Source organism: Mytilus galloprovincialis, chromosome 2, assembly GCF_965363235.1.
Source record: "Mytilus galloprovincialis chromosome 2, xbMytGall1.hap1.1, whole genome shotgun sequence".
NCBI classification, from domain to species: Eukaryota; Metazoa; Mollusca; class Bivalvia; order Mytilida; family Mytilidae; genus Mytilus; species Mytilus galloprovincialis.
This window is the reverse complement of record NC_134839.1, coordinates 13,111,760-13,132,741: the sequence shown is the minus strand read 5'-3', so window position 1 is coordinate 13,132,741 and position 20,982 is coordinate 13,111,760. Positions and strand designations below refer to the sequence as shown.

Genomic DNA, 20,982 nt, shown 5'->3' with positions numbered 1-20,982 from the left:
CAAGTCACAACCGATTGTCTCCACACACACGCACACCTGAACTCCAAAGATAATAGTGTGACACCAACTCATCTAATGACACTGATTCCTCAACTGCTCCATGGTGCCTGGAAGAGAGGATAAATTTTATTTGTTGCCACATTATGAGCGCCACTTTGCCGCCTCCACCGGAACTTCATAGCTATAATTCAAGTGAGTAAAATTATTATTTCGTATATATATTTTCGGGTATTATTTATATATAACTATAAATGAAATACATAGTGTACTTCAACATTTTACGTATAGTATACCATGACAATATTTTTTGTTTTATAATTCATAAGTAAAAAAACGTATATTTTGTAATACCGTGGAAGGTGGTATTTCATCATGTTGTTGCGGGAAAATATACATCTTTGTTGTATTTGTTGGAATCTTTGAAAAGCAAAATTTGTTACTTTTAGGAACGGCCGTTTTCGTAAAATATATTCCGAAAGCATGGCTTATTTGCGACAGTACCATAATAATATATCCCTTTTGTATTGACTTTTACAATTATTAAGCTTCATTTTTTGGCAACTTCACATGCAGAAAATTCGCAAAAAATGCTTAGTATTAGAATTCCTTGATTGTACTGTACATACTAACTCATAGACCCTTTTATGATACTACACCACCATAAGTCTTGAAGCTTTAAGTAATTTTAAACATATTTTCATAACTTGTGGACCTCCTTGTTTTTATTTTTAGAGTCTAAAACTTATAGACCTCTTGTATCAAAACTTGTGGACTTTTACATTATCTAAACTCATGGACCACTACGCGCTTTGTTGTGCAGTATCATAACTAATGTGTCTTTTTATCAAATTATAGTATCATGACTTATGGACTTCTTTATATTTTGTTTTAAACTGTAAAATAGCAGTTTGCTGCCTCGACTTACAAAGTTGTTTTCTGAATTTAATTATTTGGTTCCTTAGTTTCAAGATAAAATGTGAGGCAAAGTCTAGAAAAATGTAATTATTTTCGCCCGTGAAATAACGAGAATCTGTTTTACACGCACCGTATTATCAATTGATTGTTTAGTTTACATGTAAACAAAAGAAGGGAAATTGGACCATGATTGATATACAAAGACCGTAAGTCAACCAAGCATGTAATTGCGGTCAACGGTCGAATGAAACGGACAACTCTATTGTGGTGTCAATTCCGGGTAATCAATTGAGACAAACTCAGTTAACTGCACGGGGGAAATCCCGCCAGAGAAATATTCCGTATTCTATGTTTATATTCATGAAAATATTTGATGGTTGGCTATACTTTTGGGATTAGATCAAGTCAGAAGATTTTTTTAACGTTCATAACTTTCAATTATAATTTAAAATACTTTCTCCACGGGTGATTTTGAGGCGTTTTTTTGCCATTCGTTGTTCGTTTGTGTTTTACGCCAAAAAATCTTAATGGGAATCGGATAACTATCAAATTTTTGAAAAGTGTCGAAAAAGGAAAAGATTTTTCCGTCTGGATGACTATCGTCCTGAAAATGAAATATTTGCCACTGGATGAAATGCAAGTCGATGTGTAGAGGCATTTCTTAGATATTCCATGTACAAAATGTACCCAATTTGGTACATCTAAAACTCTGACCAGTAGGAGTTTGATAATTAAAAAGTTCTTAAAGATATTGCATACAGTTAAATTTGGTTATAACGAATTTCTGGGGAACAGGGTTTTTACTTCGCTATAAACATAATTGTTATAATAACGAAATTCTGTATCGATATAGCGAATTCGTTGTAAGGGGAACATTGGGAACTAGACAAAGCAGTTTGGCCAATGAATCAATAAATATATTGCTACATACTAGAAGTCAAACAAATTATATATTACAACATCGGACAAATATGACGACGTCGTATTGTATTTGCTCTCTTGAAAATATTTTTTTTCAATCCACGAGTGTCCGAAAATAAGGTTTTTTTTCAAAGTACTTGGCGGACTGTCTCTAACCCGAGTAGTCCGTGACTTTTTGTTGGTATTTCCTCCGTTTGTTCATCTCATATTCCGAATAGTCGCCGGTGTGGTGACCAAATATAGTAAATCTAAAACACTGGTAGGAGTTTGATAATTGGTAAAATTGGTCATCACTTATCATATCGCGCTTTCTAATATTTTTTTTAGTAAACTTATAAGACGAATGCAACGACTTTCATATCCCTGCTTTTATTGATATATTCCGTTGTCTCTTCATGAATTTAACACTTTCCATTTGGTTCAATATTCTTGTGTTGAAGTAATATTGGAAGTCTCCGAATCTATAACACACGTAACTTTTTTTAGCACCAAAAATGTATACAACAAGGATAAAAAGATCGTAAATTGTTAAAATTTATTTGTTCTTCGTATTTTTTTTTGCTATGATTTAGGCCGTTAGTTTTCACAATTGAATAGTTTTTATATTTTTTTCAAAGCCGACTTTACGGTACAGGGGTTTCCCATTGGTGAAGACCGTATGGTTGCCTAGTCTTTCTAGCATATATATATACTCCATTTTAACTATGATGGATATTTGTCTCATGGGCAATCATACCACATCTCCTTAATTTTATATTTATTTATATTTTGATATTCTGCAGTTATAACGATGACCTGCTAATGCATATATATTATAGTCTCTTAGAATTAATAGATTTATTTATATAAAAGATCCATGTCCTTCCCACCTCAGGATTTTGTTGATTCATGGCTAAACCTTTTGAGATTTTATTTAATGAATGGCTTTTATTTATTTTGAATTTATTGAATCATTCGCGGATTATGTTAAATGTGAACAGTCAAAAATTAATTTTGTGGTTCAATAAATTCAAAATAAATTATTGCCATTCATTATAAATAAATTTCTATCAAAAATAATGCTCAAAGATATATATTAATACCAATAACAACGTACACAGATGTTTGCGTATGAATACACAACGTTAGAGTGGGCGTGTCTCCATAAAAATTGATAACATTGAAAATAAAGCCAATTCTTTTAGCCAATCAGAAGACAGTAAATACACCAAATTTATTTATTAAAAAAAAGAAACTTGCAGCCTTTCCCCGTGCACTGCTATATTGACCATTTGATGTTCAACAGATAAAGGATTATTGCATAACTGCTAGCAATGCTTTTCCGTAAACAAGCAAATACATAAAGATATTGGTTTAAAAAAAAGTTTAAAATGGACTTATTTAAGGGCACCTTCAATTGTGCGTTAGACCTTATAGTGACTCAGCACGAGTATTTGTTTTCTTGTGGAGATTGGTTTGGACTTTTTATATACAATAAACGCTAGTACATCATAGACAAACAAGTGACTAATTTATGTTAACAATTTTAATCTTAATCAATTATCAATGAAATCAATCTGTCATTGTTTTAGATTTAACAAATTTGGGTACTTTTTTATCTATTATATATGAATTATTTGATAAAACGTCTTTACACATGTATACATGAATCTTGCATGTCTATTTAATTCTCTGTAGTAAAATGTCTTGTGATTTTTACACAAAAATCTTGGGTGCATTTGCCTTCAAATCTCCATTTCTACGAATTGCAATGCACTATTTAACATATGCTTAGAACAACATTTCATTTTGGTGTTTGTAAAATCGCACGTCACTTTTATTCTAATGTTTTTACTGTTTTGCCCGTTGTTTTCCGTTCGTTTGATATGATTTATCTTTTAGTTTTTCATTTGAGAAGGGATTTTCCGTTATGATTTTTTTCTTGGAGTTCGGTATTTTTGTTATTTAATTTTTTTATATAGCACTTGGAAAAAATCGCAATTCACAGCCTACAAAAGGGCCATAACCCTTTAGGTGGACAGTTGGCGCCTTTGCAATTATTTTTTTAACAAATTTGGAAATGTCCGAAATCTTAATAAATTCGCCAATCCATGGACATAAAGGTTTAATAATCGTATGTTTTTCGTTGTATTTACAAACCACTTTTATGAAAAGTGTGCGTTCAGTCCGTCACGCTATGAGGCAAATTTCAAGAAAAAGTCAACATGGCGCATCTAATCGTTTCACACCTTTAGTATGATCCTCGATCATAGGTAATCTCTTCTTATACCTTACAATATTTGGTAATGGAATCGGATTACATTACATTTTAAAGTGAATATAATGTACAGGAAGCAGTAGTAGTAGTAGTATAGCTGTTCCGAGAACAAGTTATAGCATGAAAAATATTATGCAAAAAGTTGTTGTAGACTTTTGTGCATTCATATTTTAAGTATATAAAAAAAACGGTATAAATACTTATCTGATTTTTTCCTCGTTTCGCAGAATTTTCGCAAATTTGAATTGTCTCGATCAAACCTTAAAAGTCCGAAATATGGCCCAAAGTTATATTTTTGTCAGACTGTTTATGATGTCTCTATACTAAGTCCATTTGATACATGTATACTAATAGATTCTCATGGGTTGTGTATTAGTTGGAACGCTTTGAAAGAAACTATAGAAAGTTGGCGTTTTTATGTGTATTATACATGTATCCATGGTTTTGAACATTTATTGACAACCTGTTATTGACACTAATCGTCAGGTGCATCATGTCCATAGTTATATTTTGACATTGTGCAAGGTCATGCTTTATGACGTATTCACATTAAACCGTTTAGAGGTGCACTAATTGCTATTTTAAAAGACCATATCTATTTGGGGTTTGGACTGCGCGTAATTTTTCATATGCTGATATTTCTGAGATAGAAAACTACGTGAATAAGAACGAGTTTCATTTCATATTATTAAAAATCAATGTTGAGTTGGTATTAAGCTTCGGATATGAAATATTACAGCTACATACCAAAAGTCATACATTCTTTTTGGTTAATCAGATTATATTAACAAGAGATTAAGGAGTCGAATTGTTGTAATATTGGGTATTTCTATGTAACGATCATTAAGTTCTCTCTGTCTATGAAATTATTAATAATTATTTGTCGAAACTTGAATTTAGATAATCCGACTAAGGGTTTGTAACTTTTTATGTTAGTCGTAAACTATTGTTTAGATTTTAGATTTTTTGTTTGTTTTACATTTTCAAATTATTTTGAATGATATCGTTTCTTAGGTTAAAAATGTCATAGAAAATAAAATGTCTTTTCACATTTGGATATATTATTTTCGATATCTGCTATAAGAAAAATGTTCGAATAATTCCAACCCAAAGCTCACATTTTCATTATGGGTGAAGGTCTTTATTTTTTGTATTTTTTTTAAACTTAAAGAGCATTTTTTCTTTATCTTTTTCAAATAACGCCATTTGTTTTAAAATTCAGAGAATGATTAAATCAAAGTTTTCTGTAATTAGAGGATTTCTTTAATCTCAGTGGACATCATTCATTTCTGTAATCACCTATACTATATTACCTAAATTTTTATATTAATCAGTATTGTTTTGCCTAATTCTTTTATTTACCACAGTTATTCGGTTTACTTCTTCGACAGTTAATTTTCAGATTCTCTTTTGAGTATTCACTATTCTTTAAACTGATTCTTTCCACTAAGCACGCGAAATTAAAAGAAAACATATTGGTTGTCTCCACGTCATAATAATGTACCGAATGGATTTAACTTTAGGCCTGACAATAGTTTTAGGTTTATGAGCACATATGTTTAACGGACCCACCTTTTAGATAATGTATGAAGCAGAATTTATATTTTACTACACATAACTATGTGCTCGGTTTACTTCTTCGACAGTTAATTTTCAGATTCTCTTTTGAGTATTCACTATTCTTTAAACTGATTCTTTCCACTAAGCACGCGAAATTAAAAGAAAACTTATTGGTTGTCTCCACGTCATAATAATGTACCGAATGGATTTAACTTTAGGCCTGAAAACAGTTTTAGGTTTATGAGCACATATGTTTAACGGACCCACCTTTTAGATAATGTATGAAGCAGAATTTATTTTTTACTGCACATAAATATGTGCTCGCCTTAAATATGGTAAAATAACCATGCACCATTTTATGTTCAACATAACTATATAGAATGAAAGCCATTCTAACAGAACCCAAAAAACAAATAAAAAATAATCTTAACTTTTGAAAAATGCTTTACTTACCAACGTATAGAATATAAAAGAAATAGTTGTAAAAAAATTATTGGAGGTGATGTAATGCAATTTAATAGTTTATTTTTGTTTATTTTTGTACTGATACTTGAACAAAAAATCCATTAGGTACGTGTTTGGAAATTTAAAAGTTAGAAATATAGTTTGATAAATTTTTCTTTTTCTAGATAATGGACATTTGAGCCGGAAACCCGAATCTCTGTGTCGCGTGTGCGGCGACAAGGCTTCCGGTAAACATTATGGCGTCTTGAGTTGTGATGGCTGTCGCGGTTTCTTCAAGAGAAGCATTCGGCGAAATCTAGATTATGTTTGTAAAGAGAATGGTCAATGCATTGTAGATGTTGCCAGGAGAAACCAGTGTCAGGCTTGTCGTTTCAAAAAATGTCTGGAAGTCAAGATGAATAAGGATGGTAAGCATAATAAATTGTTGTGATAGCATCTGGCTGAAATTTATTTAAGTCCACATTCATTTAAAATTTGGTTGAAACGAAATTCTTTTAGAGATCATTTTTATAAAGACCACAATTGTACTATTCAAATAACTAGTCGCAGGAGTAAGATTTGAAATTTATACCATTCTGAGACCAATTTGCCTTTTGGTATAAAAAAAACCCGACCCAATCCTTTATGTAATGCGTTACCAATACATTTGCGCGTTACATACGTTTACACGCATACATTAAGCCCGGGTAAACACATATACAGTCCATTTATTTATACAAGTATTATTTTGAAATGAAATAATAACTTATCAGTCACCAATGACTGAAATGATTTTGTTTTTATTATGTAATGTTAAAACAAACACAATTTTAGAATAATTTGAATTGGTATAAAATCAATCTGTCCAACTAACAGGACCACCTTTATCTTTGCTAAACGTCCAGTGGCTAATATATAATGCATATTCAGGATTACAACAAAATGACAAAACATCCACTAGTAAGTTTCTGCAAAAAATGAAAAATGACTAATTTCAAATGACAATGGAAATAATGTATGATGTAGAATCAGAAATCTTCAACACGTTGTTGCAAGGGTTCTTTAACATGCACAGAGCTTAGCCCTCTCCTTACACGCGGGCAGTGACTGATATATGTTTAAGAGTTTAGTGTGACGTCCTTTAAATTCACTAATTTGGAACATAATTTTATTTCGGGGCCTGCGGAATTTTCTCGCTGCGTTGAAGACCAATTGGTTGCCTGTTGCTGTTGTCTGCTCTTTGGTCGGGTTGTTGTCTCTTTGAAATATTCCCCATTTCCATTATCAATTTTATTTATATAGTAAGTTGTTTTGTCTTTTTAAAATTGGTGTTGAACACGGAGTTTTTTTAGCCTCAGTTTGATAGTTAAATTACAAAATATCTTGAAAATTTTCAGCTTATCGTCAAGATATTTTGTAATTTAACTATCAAAATGAGGCCACAAAAACTCCTTGTTCAAGATCTTTTATTGAACTTTTAATTTCTTTTCTGATTTTTTGTTGTTAGATAACTGTTTTCTCGAGACTCCTCCAGGATCGCGAAATATGAATATAGACTAAAATTACCTAATGCATCTTCATTCAGCAGGGTTGCAGTGGCACCTCAAGTTAAAACATCATATAAATAGTTCTATAAAGTCCGTTGTAATACGTCAATTAAAATTGAAGATTCTTTCTACATTTTCTGATGAGTGGTGTTTCAAATCTTACCAATAACAGTAGACATACTATCATATTTTTTATTAAGTAAACATGTTGTGATCTGGTACTAGATCGTGTTACAAAAACGTTCAATAAACCATGCACCTTCCCAATCCTGCTCTATTACAATGCAAACAGGTTGTGAGAAAATTACAGGTGAACAGATTTCCAAACTAGTCATTTAAGTAATTAGTTAAATAGTTCTTTAGATATTTAATGCAGTCGTGATCAAATGAAGAGTTTACTTTGCTCTTACAATCGAAACTCAAATGAACATTCAGTTCTCGTCGAAGAAACTGATCTGAAATCGAAGCATTGAGCTTTTTGTGACATTACTGTACAAATCTATTTATAATGACCCGTAATAAAACTTTGCTTCTCTGATGAAAATTTAAAAGTACTAATAAGGAAGTGTTTAACGATCTTGACCGGCTTTAAAGACCTCCGCTCGCACGGTCTGAAGTGAAAGTAAGTCACTTTTCGTGCACGGACAATGGTTGTAAAAGAAAATAGTCTCTCCTACCTTGATATTGAAATAATGCTGGCATGCAAGTGAATGGAAAGTATAAAAGATGTGAGAGATATGTCAAAAAATAAGTTAAAGAGAATAATGGTGGTAAAATAGAATAACTGCAAAAGATAAATGAAAGCAGAAAAGAACAATGTTCAGAATTCTGAATACAGTTATCAAGTAATTACAGAATAGCCATTATTTTAAAAGATAAAAAATAATGAGCGAAAATTTTAAAGAATACATAAATGATGACCCCCCTTATCGTACAACATGATCTATATCAGATAAAAGCATAATATATTAAATTCATGCTCTAAATAAAGACTACGAGAACTGGAATCTCATCCCTATTGAATGTATGTAAGTTGTCAAATTAAAAAACCCATATTTTATCCTTAAAATGAAAGAATAAATAAATCGGCAACCATATTTAAATGGAACCGGGATATCAATACATGAATAATACTTATCATTAACAGCTTTGTATATTTGGTGTTTTATCTAGGTTTTTTTTTATACCTAGAATTTAGAGTATATATACCTAAATTCGGACGAGTAGGACGAGAGAGACTTTTAAAAAAATGTACACAGGACGAACGAAATTACGGCGTTGTAACTATACAATTGACCTATAATGGTTTACTTTACAAATTGTGACTTGGATGAGAGAGTTGTCTCATTGGCACTCATACCACATCTTCTTACATCAATATACTTTGATTTATTCCTCTCCAAAGTGATACATGCGATTGGTTTTTATTTATTGATTTTCGTGTTTAATTGGAATTCCTGATCTAGATTTTACGTTTTTCGATCTTGTTCAGATTGATAAAACTTTTTTAATTTTATAACCGGTACTTCTAAACTAATCCTCTTGATGATTTTAAATAACGATCATTTGTCGGACACAAGATTACCCCTTCATCATGTATAACGGATTAACAATATATACATAGTTTGTCAACGATATTTTCAAGTATCCTCTTTTGACAGAAAAAGCTTGCTAATTGGTGATCTGTCATGCTCTATACAAACACTTGTACCGACAAAGCTGAAACCACGCGTCTGTCATTATGTTAGACGCGTGCCGGTTAAATCTCGAAACAAGTTAAAAAGTTTCTCTATTTTAATGTACTTGAAAGTAATACAAATCTACTTCAAAATTGACAAAATAAAATAAAATTTGAAATTTTTAATTTGTTTTCGCCAACCTTAGACATTTATTAGTTATCACTTGGAGGGATTAAGATAAACGTTTTCATTATATAGAGAATAACTGGCAGAATGAAGGGCCAAAAATTTAAAGAATAGAGAAAAAACGAAAAAATTCCAGAATAATAGGGTGCTAGCATACATTGTATAAATAATTATAGATAATAATAGTTAACATTTATAAAGAATAAAGAAAAAAGGCATTAAGAATAGAAAATACAAAAAAAAAAAAAAACGAAGGATACCCCATTTAGACCCTTGATCCTGAATGATATCTCTAATAAAATGCTTCTTTTTCACATTTTGTTCTGGACCTTCTTATAGCTTACTTTACGACACGAGGTTCGCTTATTGATGAAAAAGCTGTGCAATGAACTGAAGTTGTTCACTATCATCCTTATCATTTGGTCTTTTGTGAATTGTTCTTATCATTTAGTTTTTGGTGAATAGTTGTCACATTGACAATCATACACCATCAACCACAGTGCTGTAATCTTACGCTGAGGTAACATTGCAATAGTAGTGTAAATATTTCTAACAACCTTGTTTGAACTATCTTTTTTATTTCGTTTTAGCTGTTCAGCATGAACGATCTCCAAGATGTTTCCAGTATAAAAGGGAAAATGTAGAGGATCACAGCCATAAAACTGGGTATCCATATGATTTCGATGAATTCTTTGAAAGGTGTGTAACTGTTGAAATAAATTTTCCAAAAATGTTGAAAACCTTTAATACATTATTACAATGCAATCCCAATTCTATTTGTACCGATTTGTAAAAAGTAAAAATCACAAAAATACTCAACTTAGAGGAAAATCTATCGGAAAGTCCATAATCACATGGCAAAATAAAATAACAAAACACATCAAAAACGAATGGACAAGAACTGTCATATTCCTGACTTGGTACAGGCATTTTCAAATGTATAAAATGGTGGATTAAACCTGGTTTTTATAGCGCTAAACCTCTCACTTTGATGAAAGTCGCATCAAATTCCGTTATATTTACAATGATGCATGAACTAAACAGACATAATAAATGAAATAGTCAAATTATGGGTACAGCAGTCATTTTATATTTTAGAGTTATCTCCCGTATAATGTTGTTTTATAAAGTATATATACAATTCTTTGTTATCAGCTTCATTATCGGAAGAAAACATAATATACAAACAAACCAAAAAAATCATTATCACAACATGTATACATGTACACATATGGTTTTACATTAATTAATAATTTTTGAGGCCCTTTATAGCTTGCTGTCCGGTGTGAGCCGAGGCTCCCTGTTGAAGACCCTACTTAAACCTATAATTTTTTACTTTTATAAATTGTGACTTAATTGGAGAGTTGTCTCATTGGCACTCATACCACATCTTCTTATATCTGTGTAGACATATAATTTAATTGCCCATCCAGAATCAATGCATTTTCCAAGACCACTACTAATTCCTTTACAGTCTTCACGCTGAGTGGCAGCCCTGGCAGCCCAGGCTTGTTAAATTACGCTCGGGCTTGTAAAAATCATATCTACAGGCCAACAGAATCTAACTAAAAATTTTCAAAAATTGAGCTCCGGGCCTGTAGATTTAACAGTTCATCGTGAAGACTGCCTTTAGAAGTATAGCCGATCAAGGGGTATATAGCATCTATTGCATAGTATTTTGTGTTTTGACTCCCCTTTTTTTTTTGCACCAGATTGTCAATCACATGGTCAATGGTTAACTAACGTTCTACAAAAGTTGGCTGATTGCATGATAAATATGTTTATTAATAATGTTCTCATCTTTTTTAAAGACTGTATCTATGAAAATATAAATGCTACATTCACCAACTTTTCAATATTCGATTAAACGTATCTTATTGATAAATGCTACTGCACTGTGTAGGAAACCTTCAAAATAGCGTAGGAACCTTCAAAATAGTGCCCAAATTCAAATATTTCATCTCATTCAATACTTTATTTTCATCATTGTAATTATAGCTTATTACTTACTCGGTTTCAATTTGATTGCTTTATAACCGTCATTTGAAAAGGCCTTTTGTCAGACCTATTACTTATAATTTACATATATCAAATGCTTACACAAAGAAATAAAACCTGCAAACTGTTACATAATTTTACTAATCGAAATTTGGTAAAATATTCTATCCGTTCTAAACTAGAGCATAGCCTATCAAGTAATAACTGAAAACTTATGACACACATTTGTTTGAAAGTGGCAGCTGCGTCTGTCTACAATCAGTTTTGTATATGAAGCCAAAAGTTATTTCTAATTTGTATCCCCTATAGATTCTACTATTGATTCGTAACGTTATAACATGTATATTTTATCAATCTTTTTCTTATCATGAGCTCTTATCATGAGCTTGACCTTGAATAAACGAAGATGGAGAGGGTATATTTCGATAAATAGCAATATATGTTTGCATGACTGGTGCGATTCCCTACATTTTTGTTGCCAATTTGGTTTATTGTCATTTGTTTGATTATTACTTTTTATATGAAATCTAATGTTTAAATTTCAGCCGTCAATATCATCATTATCCACCATTTAATGCTAATTTGAGAGTACCAGAGTTTCCAACGTACAGACCGAGCCCTGTTTATCCTCCCGCATTCGCCCTTCAGTATCAGCATGATCAACGTCGACACCATGCTCTGCAGTCACACTTTTCCTCTTGCAACGTAAACATCGATGTTCGTACAAAATACAGCCACTTTAACAGTGATGGTAGCAGCAATGCCTCCACCAACAGTTCTCCGACGCAGCCACCGATGGTTCACACTAGCAGATGTTCAACACCATCAGATAACGCAAATGATAAAATTGACAGGACTGATACTAAAAGTGAAAGAATGACGCCATCTCCGGAACCGGCTTCTACTACTTCCTCATCAGAAAATGGTAAGTATATACACACCATATTAGGTTATGAATTGAAGGTCATTACTTGGTTTTAGCAGGTTGTGTCCATGAAGAAAATCGGCTGATCCTCACTATCGTTTTATTGCAAAATTACGGAAGCGTATTAGGGACATAGAAAAAATAAAAGTAGTAGTGAATTTTTTTTTTCAAAGTCGAAATTTTGACATTTCAAATCTTAAAATTTCGACTTTAACTCGAAATTTTAACTTTTCTTATCTTGAAATTTTGACTTTCTAAAATCTTGAAATTTCGACTTTTGAAAGAGTCTTAATTTTGATTGATAAATTTTTAGAATTCGAAATTTTGCCTTTATAAAAAGTCGAAATTTCGACTTAAACTCAAAATTTCTACTTTTTTAAAACTCGAAATTTCGGTTTTTTATAAACTCGAAATTTCGACTTCTTTTTAACTCAAAATTTCGACTTGTTTTAAATTCAAAATTTCGACTTGTTTTAAACTCAAAATTTCGAATTTTCCTAAGTATTTATACGTTTGCGATTACCACATTCACAGTCATTTATATCAGCAAGCGGAGAGCCATATACATCATAAACTTAATAAGCACATTTTAATAAACTAAACCATTTTAAAGAGGTTATTTTAGATAGAAAATCTTGTTCTTGCCGAAGAATAAATAAAATATGTTTCACGTTCAAATACATATTTAAAGTTTGGACTTCAGATATGTGTATCAAGACAACCCCGTTATTCCGATACACCCATGTTACGACATACTTTTATTCAACAGTCTGATATTTAAAGACAAGTGTTAATAGTTGTGTCATAAGAATGTCAACTTGTAGAGTTCAATCAATATTCCAGAAAAAAGAACCATTTATTTATTTCAAAATTCCAAAACTAGAAAACCGAGCAGCTCATTTGTCGTCCTGAATATTGCATGGCATTTTTGGCTACGTGATTTACCATTGTTTAAACAAGGCAAAGTCAGTGACTTGCTATTTGGAAACCAAACAGGCCTTTGAAACTGCAATGCTTTAGTTTTTGAGTTTAAAATAAGTTGAAATTTCGAGTTTGAAATAAGTCAAAATTTCGAGTTTTAAAAAAGTCGAACTTTTGAGTTTACAAAAAGTCGAAATTTTGCATTTAAAACAAGTTGAAATTTCGAGTTAAAATAAGTCGAAATTTTGAGTTTTATTAAAGTCGAAATTTTGAGTTTAAAAAAGTCGAAATTTCGAGTTTAAAGTGAAAATTTCGACTTTTTGTAAGTCGAAATTTCGAGTTTCAAAAAAGTCAATATTTCGACTTTTCAAAAAGTCAAAATTTCAAGATTTTTGAAAGTCAAAATTTCAAGTTCATGTCAAAATTTCGGGATTTGAAAAGTCAAAATTTCAAGTTAAAGTCAAAATTTCGAGATTTGAAAAGTCAAAATTCCGACTTTGAAAAAAAGTTCACTGCCAATTTTATTTTTTTCTATGTCCCTAATGCGCTTCCATACAAAATACAAAAACTGTGTCGATCTTTTGTTTCCACTTTTCGAGAATTCTGGTTAATCTCCTGCTATAAAGCTAAATAATTTGTTGTGTGTAAAATACATTTTTGAAATACTTTTACTAGAACTATTTTGTTGACAAAGACCTTTATCAGATTATCGACAATGAAAAGGAACAAGTACTCTGGAATAAAGGCATTTTGAACATGCCATAATTTCAAAGTTATCTTGACCTATTTTGATTTATCTTATGTATTTTTTTTAATACCTCATTGTTTTTTTTAGTTTAAATATTAGTTTTTAACTTTGGTATTTTAGAATAATGTAAAGTTAATTTCTCAATACTTTCAGGTTCCCCAGCATCTGACAAAAGTGACAGTCCGAACGTCACATCATCAACAAGTCCAAAAAGTTCATCTGATGAGTCGCCAAAACTGGCACCAAGGGTACTTCCGTTCTCCCCACCGTCATCAGCCTATCAGCAGTCCATTCACCAGCCATTCCCAAAATATACACAAGTTGCAATGACGCCAGACAATGCTCTCTTGGCCAACGACAATATTTACGAAACAGCGGCTAGACTACTTTTCATGTGTGTGAAATGGGCCAGAAGTATCCCATCATTCCTACAACTTCCATTTAGGGATCAAGCTATTCTTCTGGAGGAATCTTGGTGCGAATTATTTATTTTAAGTGCAGCACAATGGTCTCTGCCTATTGACATTGGTAAGTAAAATTGTATTTTCTTCTGTCGATAAAAGTACAATTAATGATAAGAGTCGTAAATTCTAACTACCAGACAAAACTAATATTTTTAAAAGTAAAATATCGTTATCGGAATACAGTTTGCTTTCGGTATGGCGAGTTTTCCTGTATTATAGAGTTTGGGCTATTTATTGCTATAACTTTGTCAGTCCGTCTGTTTGACTGGTCGGCCAACAAACAATTTCGTCACACGTTTCTCAGAAACTATTAAACATATTTACTTCTTATTTTGATCAGCAACTTACTTTTATGATCTATCAGATACCTACTTTCCTGTTTGCCGATATTTTGAAGTAAGAGTATTGAAATGCCCTGCACGACATCGCATACGTTCTTGTTGCCCCCCGTTTACGGCGCTCAGGGTCGTTTACCGCGCTGAGGGTGATAAAGAATGGTAATGGTCTCTATTCGTCTATGAAAAAAACCTAGAGACAGTTAGATATAAAGCTTTCATACTTGGTAGGATTGTTCGATGATATATTCTCTTGACCGTGCTATGTATATCGTCAGTTTGATTTGACAATTGTGGTATATATATGCAAATAATTTTGTAGGGACACTTATGACAAACAATGGATATTCATTGGACGCAAATACTGGAGACAGGAGTTTCCTTATAGCAGCACAGTTGAGATTAGTCCAGGATATTATATCGAGACTGAACGCAAATCGTGTGGACACGACAGAATACGCATGCTTAAAAGCATTGGTTTTGTTCAAACCTGGTATGTAAACAAATTCTCTGGAAATTGAATTTCACTTGTACATTTTGACTGTTTTGCACGTAATTCTTAAACACATTTGTGTGTCTCACTAATGTCTACGGTGCTATTTATTGAAAGATATTTATAATTTGAATTGACTGCATCGAGGGCCCGTATGCTAATGTTTCTGTCCCTCCTCAGTCATTGGCTTTTCACTTTGAAACATAGTTTAAATTTTAAAGTTTCGATTAGTTTAATTGGAACCAATTGTTTTAAGTATGCAATTATAATATGAGGAAGGCGCTACCTTAAATGCCAGCTTTATACCATGACAATGTCCTATATATATTGATTGGTTGCTGGCTGCTTAACGTCCAGTGGCAAATATAGGCTACATTAACATATAGTTTCTGTCTAAAATAAAATGAAAAGTGAAGATGGAATATGTTTAGGGAATGATAAATATTTCAATTTTCATTGAACCTCAAAAGGCAGGAGGGTGTATGGTATTCTTTCTTTATTAGAAAAAATATTCAATTTCCAAATTGATGAAAAAAATATCTGTTCAGGCAGAGGACAAAAAAAATATTTTTCCAGATCTTCACCAAAAACGATTTTATCTTTCAGACATGCAAAATAATGTTATCTTTTATATATCTAAAATATTTAAAATATCCCAAACCAGACAGGTAAGTCTGAACAAAGAAGACTTTTAGGTGAAAATACGGTCGTATTTGCCAATTTGTTATGATGAACCTTTAAATACTAGTGTTAATTGTTAACCAAATGATTTATATTGATAGCGCTGTCAGACGAGCTTTTGGCTTTGCGGCATGGGCTTTGCTCATTGTTGAAGGCCGTACGATGACCTATAGTTGTTAATGTTTGTGTCATTTTAGTCTTTTGTGGATAGTTGTCTCATTGGCAATCATACATCTTCTTTTTTTATATTTGATAAAAAAAAATCCTCGAACAAATAAGTATTCCTGATCATTTTCAGTTTATGGGTTCTTCATCAATTTCATGTACTAATTCAGAGTCAGTTTTATGTCATTTCTTGCATATATTTTTTTTGCTCGCTTACTTTTCAAGTTTTTATTATATGACAGCAAAATAAAATTGAGAATGGAAATGGGAAATACAATTGCTTTAGAGTAATGCTTAATCATGTCATAGTTGTTTTCAACGGACATATAATACAATTATACATATATGTCTCTATTTTCAAGAAGACACATTTGGTTTCCAGACAATAACTTTAGTAGAAGTGAATGGATCTCTATGAAATTGTGCTAGAAGGTTCAATATTCAAAAGGAAGATTAGAATTGATTTTGGGGTTATGGTACAACAGTTTAGGGGTGGTTTTTAACAAAATATTTGGTTTTTCTTTAAAAATTTACCATATTTTCATTGATTATTACTCATCTACATGTAGTATATATATATAGATTCAACTAATTCTGATTTTGCAGGAGATGCACACAAAATAGAGAGGTTTAATTATTTTATCTGTAATTTGTGCATTTTTTCCTACGATCTGTACTCCTTGATAGTATCATGATAAAAAAATATATTTGGTAAGTATATTCACAATTTACATGCGCTGGCAGTGCGCATCAAAAGGATTTTTTCCAATTTAATTCCAAAAATTGCACTTGATTTTTTTTCTCACAGAAATACACGAGTTATTTGTAAATAAAACACTTGCCATTGTTTGAAACTTTCAGTATTATAAATCAAAATTTAGTTTGAAGCCTTTTTGAATGTTTCACTGATTGTGTGAAAATTTTAACAGCAAATGTACAAAACACTTGATATTGAAATTGCATTATCTGCAGAATTATTGATAACTTTCCTTACTATTCACAAGGACATATATCTAACATATTGTCCATGCTATTCTAATCAAAGTTTTTATCCTACATATACTGGCATGGCTGGTGCTGTTCCAAGTTGTCTTCTTTTTCTGTTTCTTGAGAAGTTTTTGTTTAACCTGTTCAGTCACTATAAAGTGTAACAATTCTTATTAAGACGCAACACATAAATAGTGACCAAAAAGGTACTGTTTTCACATTAGAGAAGCTAGAAAGAAAAACATCTACACATTATCAATATTTTTGTAGGACGATCAAATAATCATATAAAATTAAGGAAATATGTAGTTGAGACTGATGCTGAATAGAAATGTTTGGGTTGATCACCTGCAGTGATATTGCTGGCTTTTTTCAAAACTACCTCTGCCCTTTTTTATTGGGAAAAATATGCATCATTTTCATCAAATTGGGAAATTTTGAACTTTAAAACCTCAATTTACAGACCCATTTTCAAGAGTCAAACCCTGCTTTAAAATAATACCCCATATTGCAATGTATTGTCAGTGATGATACATAAATAGAACCTACAATGTGCACATATAGTCATTTTAGGCAAGAAAGTTGTTTTAATGAGAGTTTTTCAGTTTGTATTCATACACAATTACCAATGAGACTGCACTGTTAGGGAAAAAAGTTGTCTTTTTGTGAATTATTTTAAGCCATTTTTTTTTCAAATTTGGATTACTCTCCAGGAGAAAAAGCCTTTATTCTCCACTAATTTAAGGCAAACAATATTACTGACCTTATACCTGTTTTCGAATTAGTCAATATTGAAGTTTGAAGGGTCAAAAATTAAAATATGCTTGATTTCAACTGACATAAAAAAAAAAGAAGGTGTTTTTTATATATGCTAAATATACATCTGTACCGCTGTTGTATCAGGCTGTGCATGGGGAAGCATTTAATTGCCTTTAGGTTTAAACTTTTTTTTGTTTTGGTTCTAAAAATAAATTTGTAGTTGTAAAGATGCTAACATGAGAGTACCCAAATTGTACCTACTTTGTCAGTTTTTTCACCAACTTTTTTTTATGAACCATTCTGTGCTTTTTTTTTGAAGAAAAAGATGCTGGTAACAAAGTTATTTTTTGTTTTACATTGTCATATCAGGGCCTTTTATAGCTGACTATGCAGTACAGATTTTTCTCATTGTTGAAGGCTGTACAATGACCTATAGTTGCTAATTTCTGTGTTTAATATTTTGGTCTCTTGTGGACAGTTGTCTCATTTGCAAACTTACCACATCTTTCTCTTTTTAAAAATATGATAATTGTATAACTTCACATGGGGAAAGAGAGCTTGAAAGATTTCTGCAGCTTTTTTTGTTGAATACATGTAGGTGCAATTTTGGTACTGTGATGTTATATAACCAAAGTGCTAAATAGGTTGAAATGTAAACCTGATAGTGAGATAGTGATAAAGTACTTGGTAGATTGAAAATGTTATGATCAGGCCATTGCTACAGCTTGAATTTTAAAGGATGTAGCCCACATACTTCCAAGTAACTTGCCCTGTATATACCTTTCAAAGTCATGGTATTCTCATGGGTTATCATAATAACTCCATCTTCCCATAAAATCTAATTTTGGACAATATGGGAGCATACAATATATACAGTACTAAATTTACTACTCAGACTCGAGTCTCATTTTTTTTTATTAAACTCAGAGAGAAAACAAAACAGTGTCCATCTCCTGGGAAATTTGAGGTAGATTTTTGATATGTGAAATAATCAATGAAAAGATTTGTTGAGAGTTTAGTTTGCCAAAGGAAGTACCAGAATTAGAATTGTCAATTTTTATAATATTTCTTTTCTGTGTTTTAAACTTTTGTTAAGTTTTGAATTAGAATGTGTCCAAAGGCGGATCCAGGGTTGAGGGTGCCACTCCCCTCCCTTTTTGTGGAAAAAAACTGTTGATTATGTAGGGCATGACTGGACCACCCCCCCCTTTTCAGGTCAGTCAGCGGGGCCTCCTTGAAAAGTTCTGTATTCGCCACTGGCTACATGAATAACCGTGATCACATTCAACAGTATAACCAACGTCATTATAATTGTTCCTTGATGTGGGGAATTGTACGGCAGATGAACATAAGTAGCCATGGTCAACCAGTGCACCAAAGTTTACCCCGCATGGCCATTTAAAAAAAATCGAAATGTATTGCTTGCGGAGGTTTTATCTGTGTTCCCATGGCTGGACGGAACTTTTACACTAAATATGATATCGTTAACTATGGTTTTGTGACTTTTAAATGAAGTACCTGTGGTTATTTAGGTTATTTGTTTTGACCTCACTGATATTATGAAAGTCGAAGCAGACGAAACATGGCGTCAGATGTTGTTGTCCTAACTTCGGTAATTTCCGTGGTCATGGTGGTACAATAAAATTTAAATTAACTACACAAGTTACGAAAATTTCTGAATTCTTGTTTTTGTAAACAAATAAAAATTAATGTCGTATTTAACATCGAAATTATTCCGATCTGTTTCGTTTAGTCAAGATCGCGTTAAAACGTTAAATTTGGCCGCCATTAAAAAACAATAATCGTACGAGATTTTACGAGAGTGACGAAACTTTTCAGATGGGTCGTCTAGCAAGAGTTATCGTTCTTTGTCCCAAAACGATGCTTCTACCATAAGTGCCAGCTATCTGGCATATAAGCATTGGCACACCTCATTTTCATGGATATAAGTTGTTCCTGTCGCCTGTCTTTTGACTTTGAAGATCTTTGCGGAAACTTTTGAGTATAGTTTAAATGTAAATGTTTGTAAATATATCAACTTAATGTGAACATTTTCTGATAATTTAATGAATTTATAATTAATACCGAAAAGATGATAGATAATATTTATTCTTTTCAGAAGCCCGTGGTATACGGGATTATTTTCAAATAGAACTACTGCAAGACCAAGCGCAGTTGATGTTGAATGACTACATTTTGACGAACCAATCCCCTAACAAGTTTAGATTTGGAAAGCTGTTGTTACTGCTTCCGGTGCTACGAACTCTGAGTCCACGTGCCGTGGAAGACGTATTTTTCCGTCGAACAATCGGAAGTATTCCGATTGAAAGACTGTTATGTGACATGTTTAAGTCAAGTTAGACACGAACTTTACTTTGTTTGTTGATTTTGAACGTTCATGTTGTGTTTAGTGCGTGTGTTGTCATTATTTATTTTTGTCAGACCATGAAATATGTCTGCGTTAAAAACGATCATTAAAGTTGCTAAAAAGAATTCTTTGTATTTCATCATTTATACAGCCTTATTTATTTACTTTATACTAGTACCTTAACATTCCTGTATATACTGCTCAGTAAGATCCGTAAATCAACTCGATTTGACATCAAAATACCATCGCTGTCTTTACGAGAGAATCTTGCACATATGCGCTAAAAAAGCATAAGAAGTGTCCACCCTTATCTTGAACTACTAAGTATCATCATCATCATAATAGTAATTTTATGGTCTAATAGTCCTAGCCCTTATATGATCTTTTTCAGAACTTTCTATCACTTGCATCATAAACTTCTCAGAAATAACTACTTTATTCTAAAATGTTACCATTTATACCCTGTTTTAATATCATTCATACATTTTATATAAACTTGAATCTCTTTTTATCCAGGAATAGAATAATATAGCTGTATTTTGGGTCCTCAATACTCTTCAATTTTGTACCCATGTTTTTTTATATTTAACGTTTTGTTTTAGACCGTCTCATGTGAAATCATGGTATCT

At 32.0% G+C, this 20,982-nt stretch overlaps 1 protein-coding gene across 1 annotated transcript; it reads left to right on the top strand.

Annotated features, from left to right (window-relative positions):
* On the top strand, positions 1-20,478 carry LOC143062933 (nuclear receptor subfamily 2 group E member 1-like). Its single transcript, XM_076234776.1, has 7 exons — positions 1-192; positions 6,283-6,525; positions 10,100-10,208; positions 12,053-12,432; positions 14,255-14,629; positions 15,223-15,393; positions 20,105-20,478. The coding sequence occupies exons 1-7, from the start codon at positions 144-146 to the stop codon at positions 20,344-20,346; spliced, it is 1,569 nt and encodes a 522-aa protein (XP_076090891.1). The 5' UTR covers positions 1-143; the 3' UTR covers positions 20,347-20,478.
* The last annotated feature ends 504 nt before the right edge of the window (positions 20,479-20,982 follow it).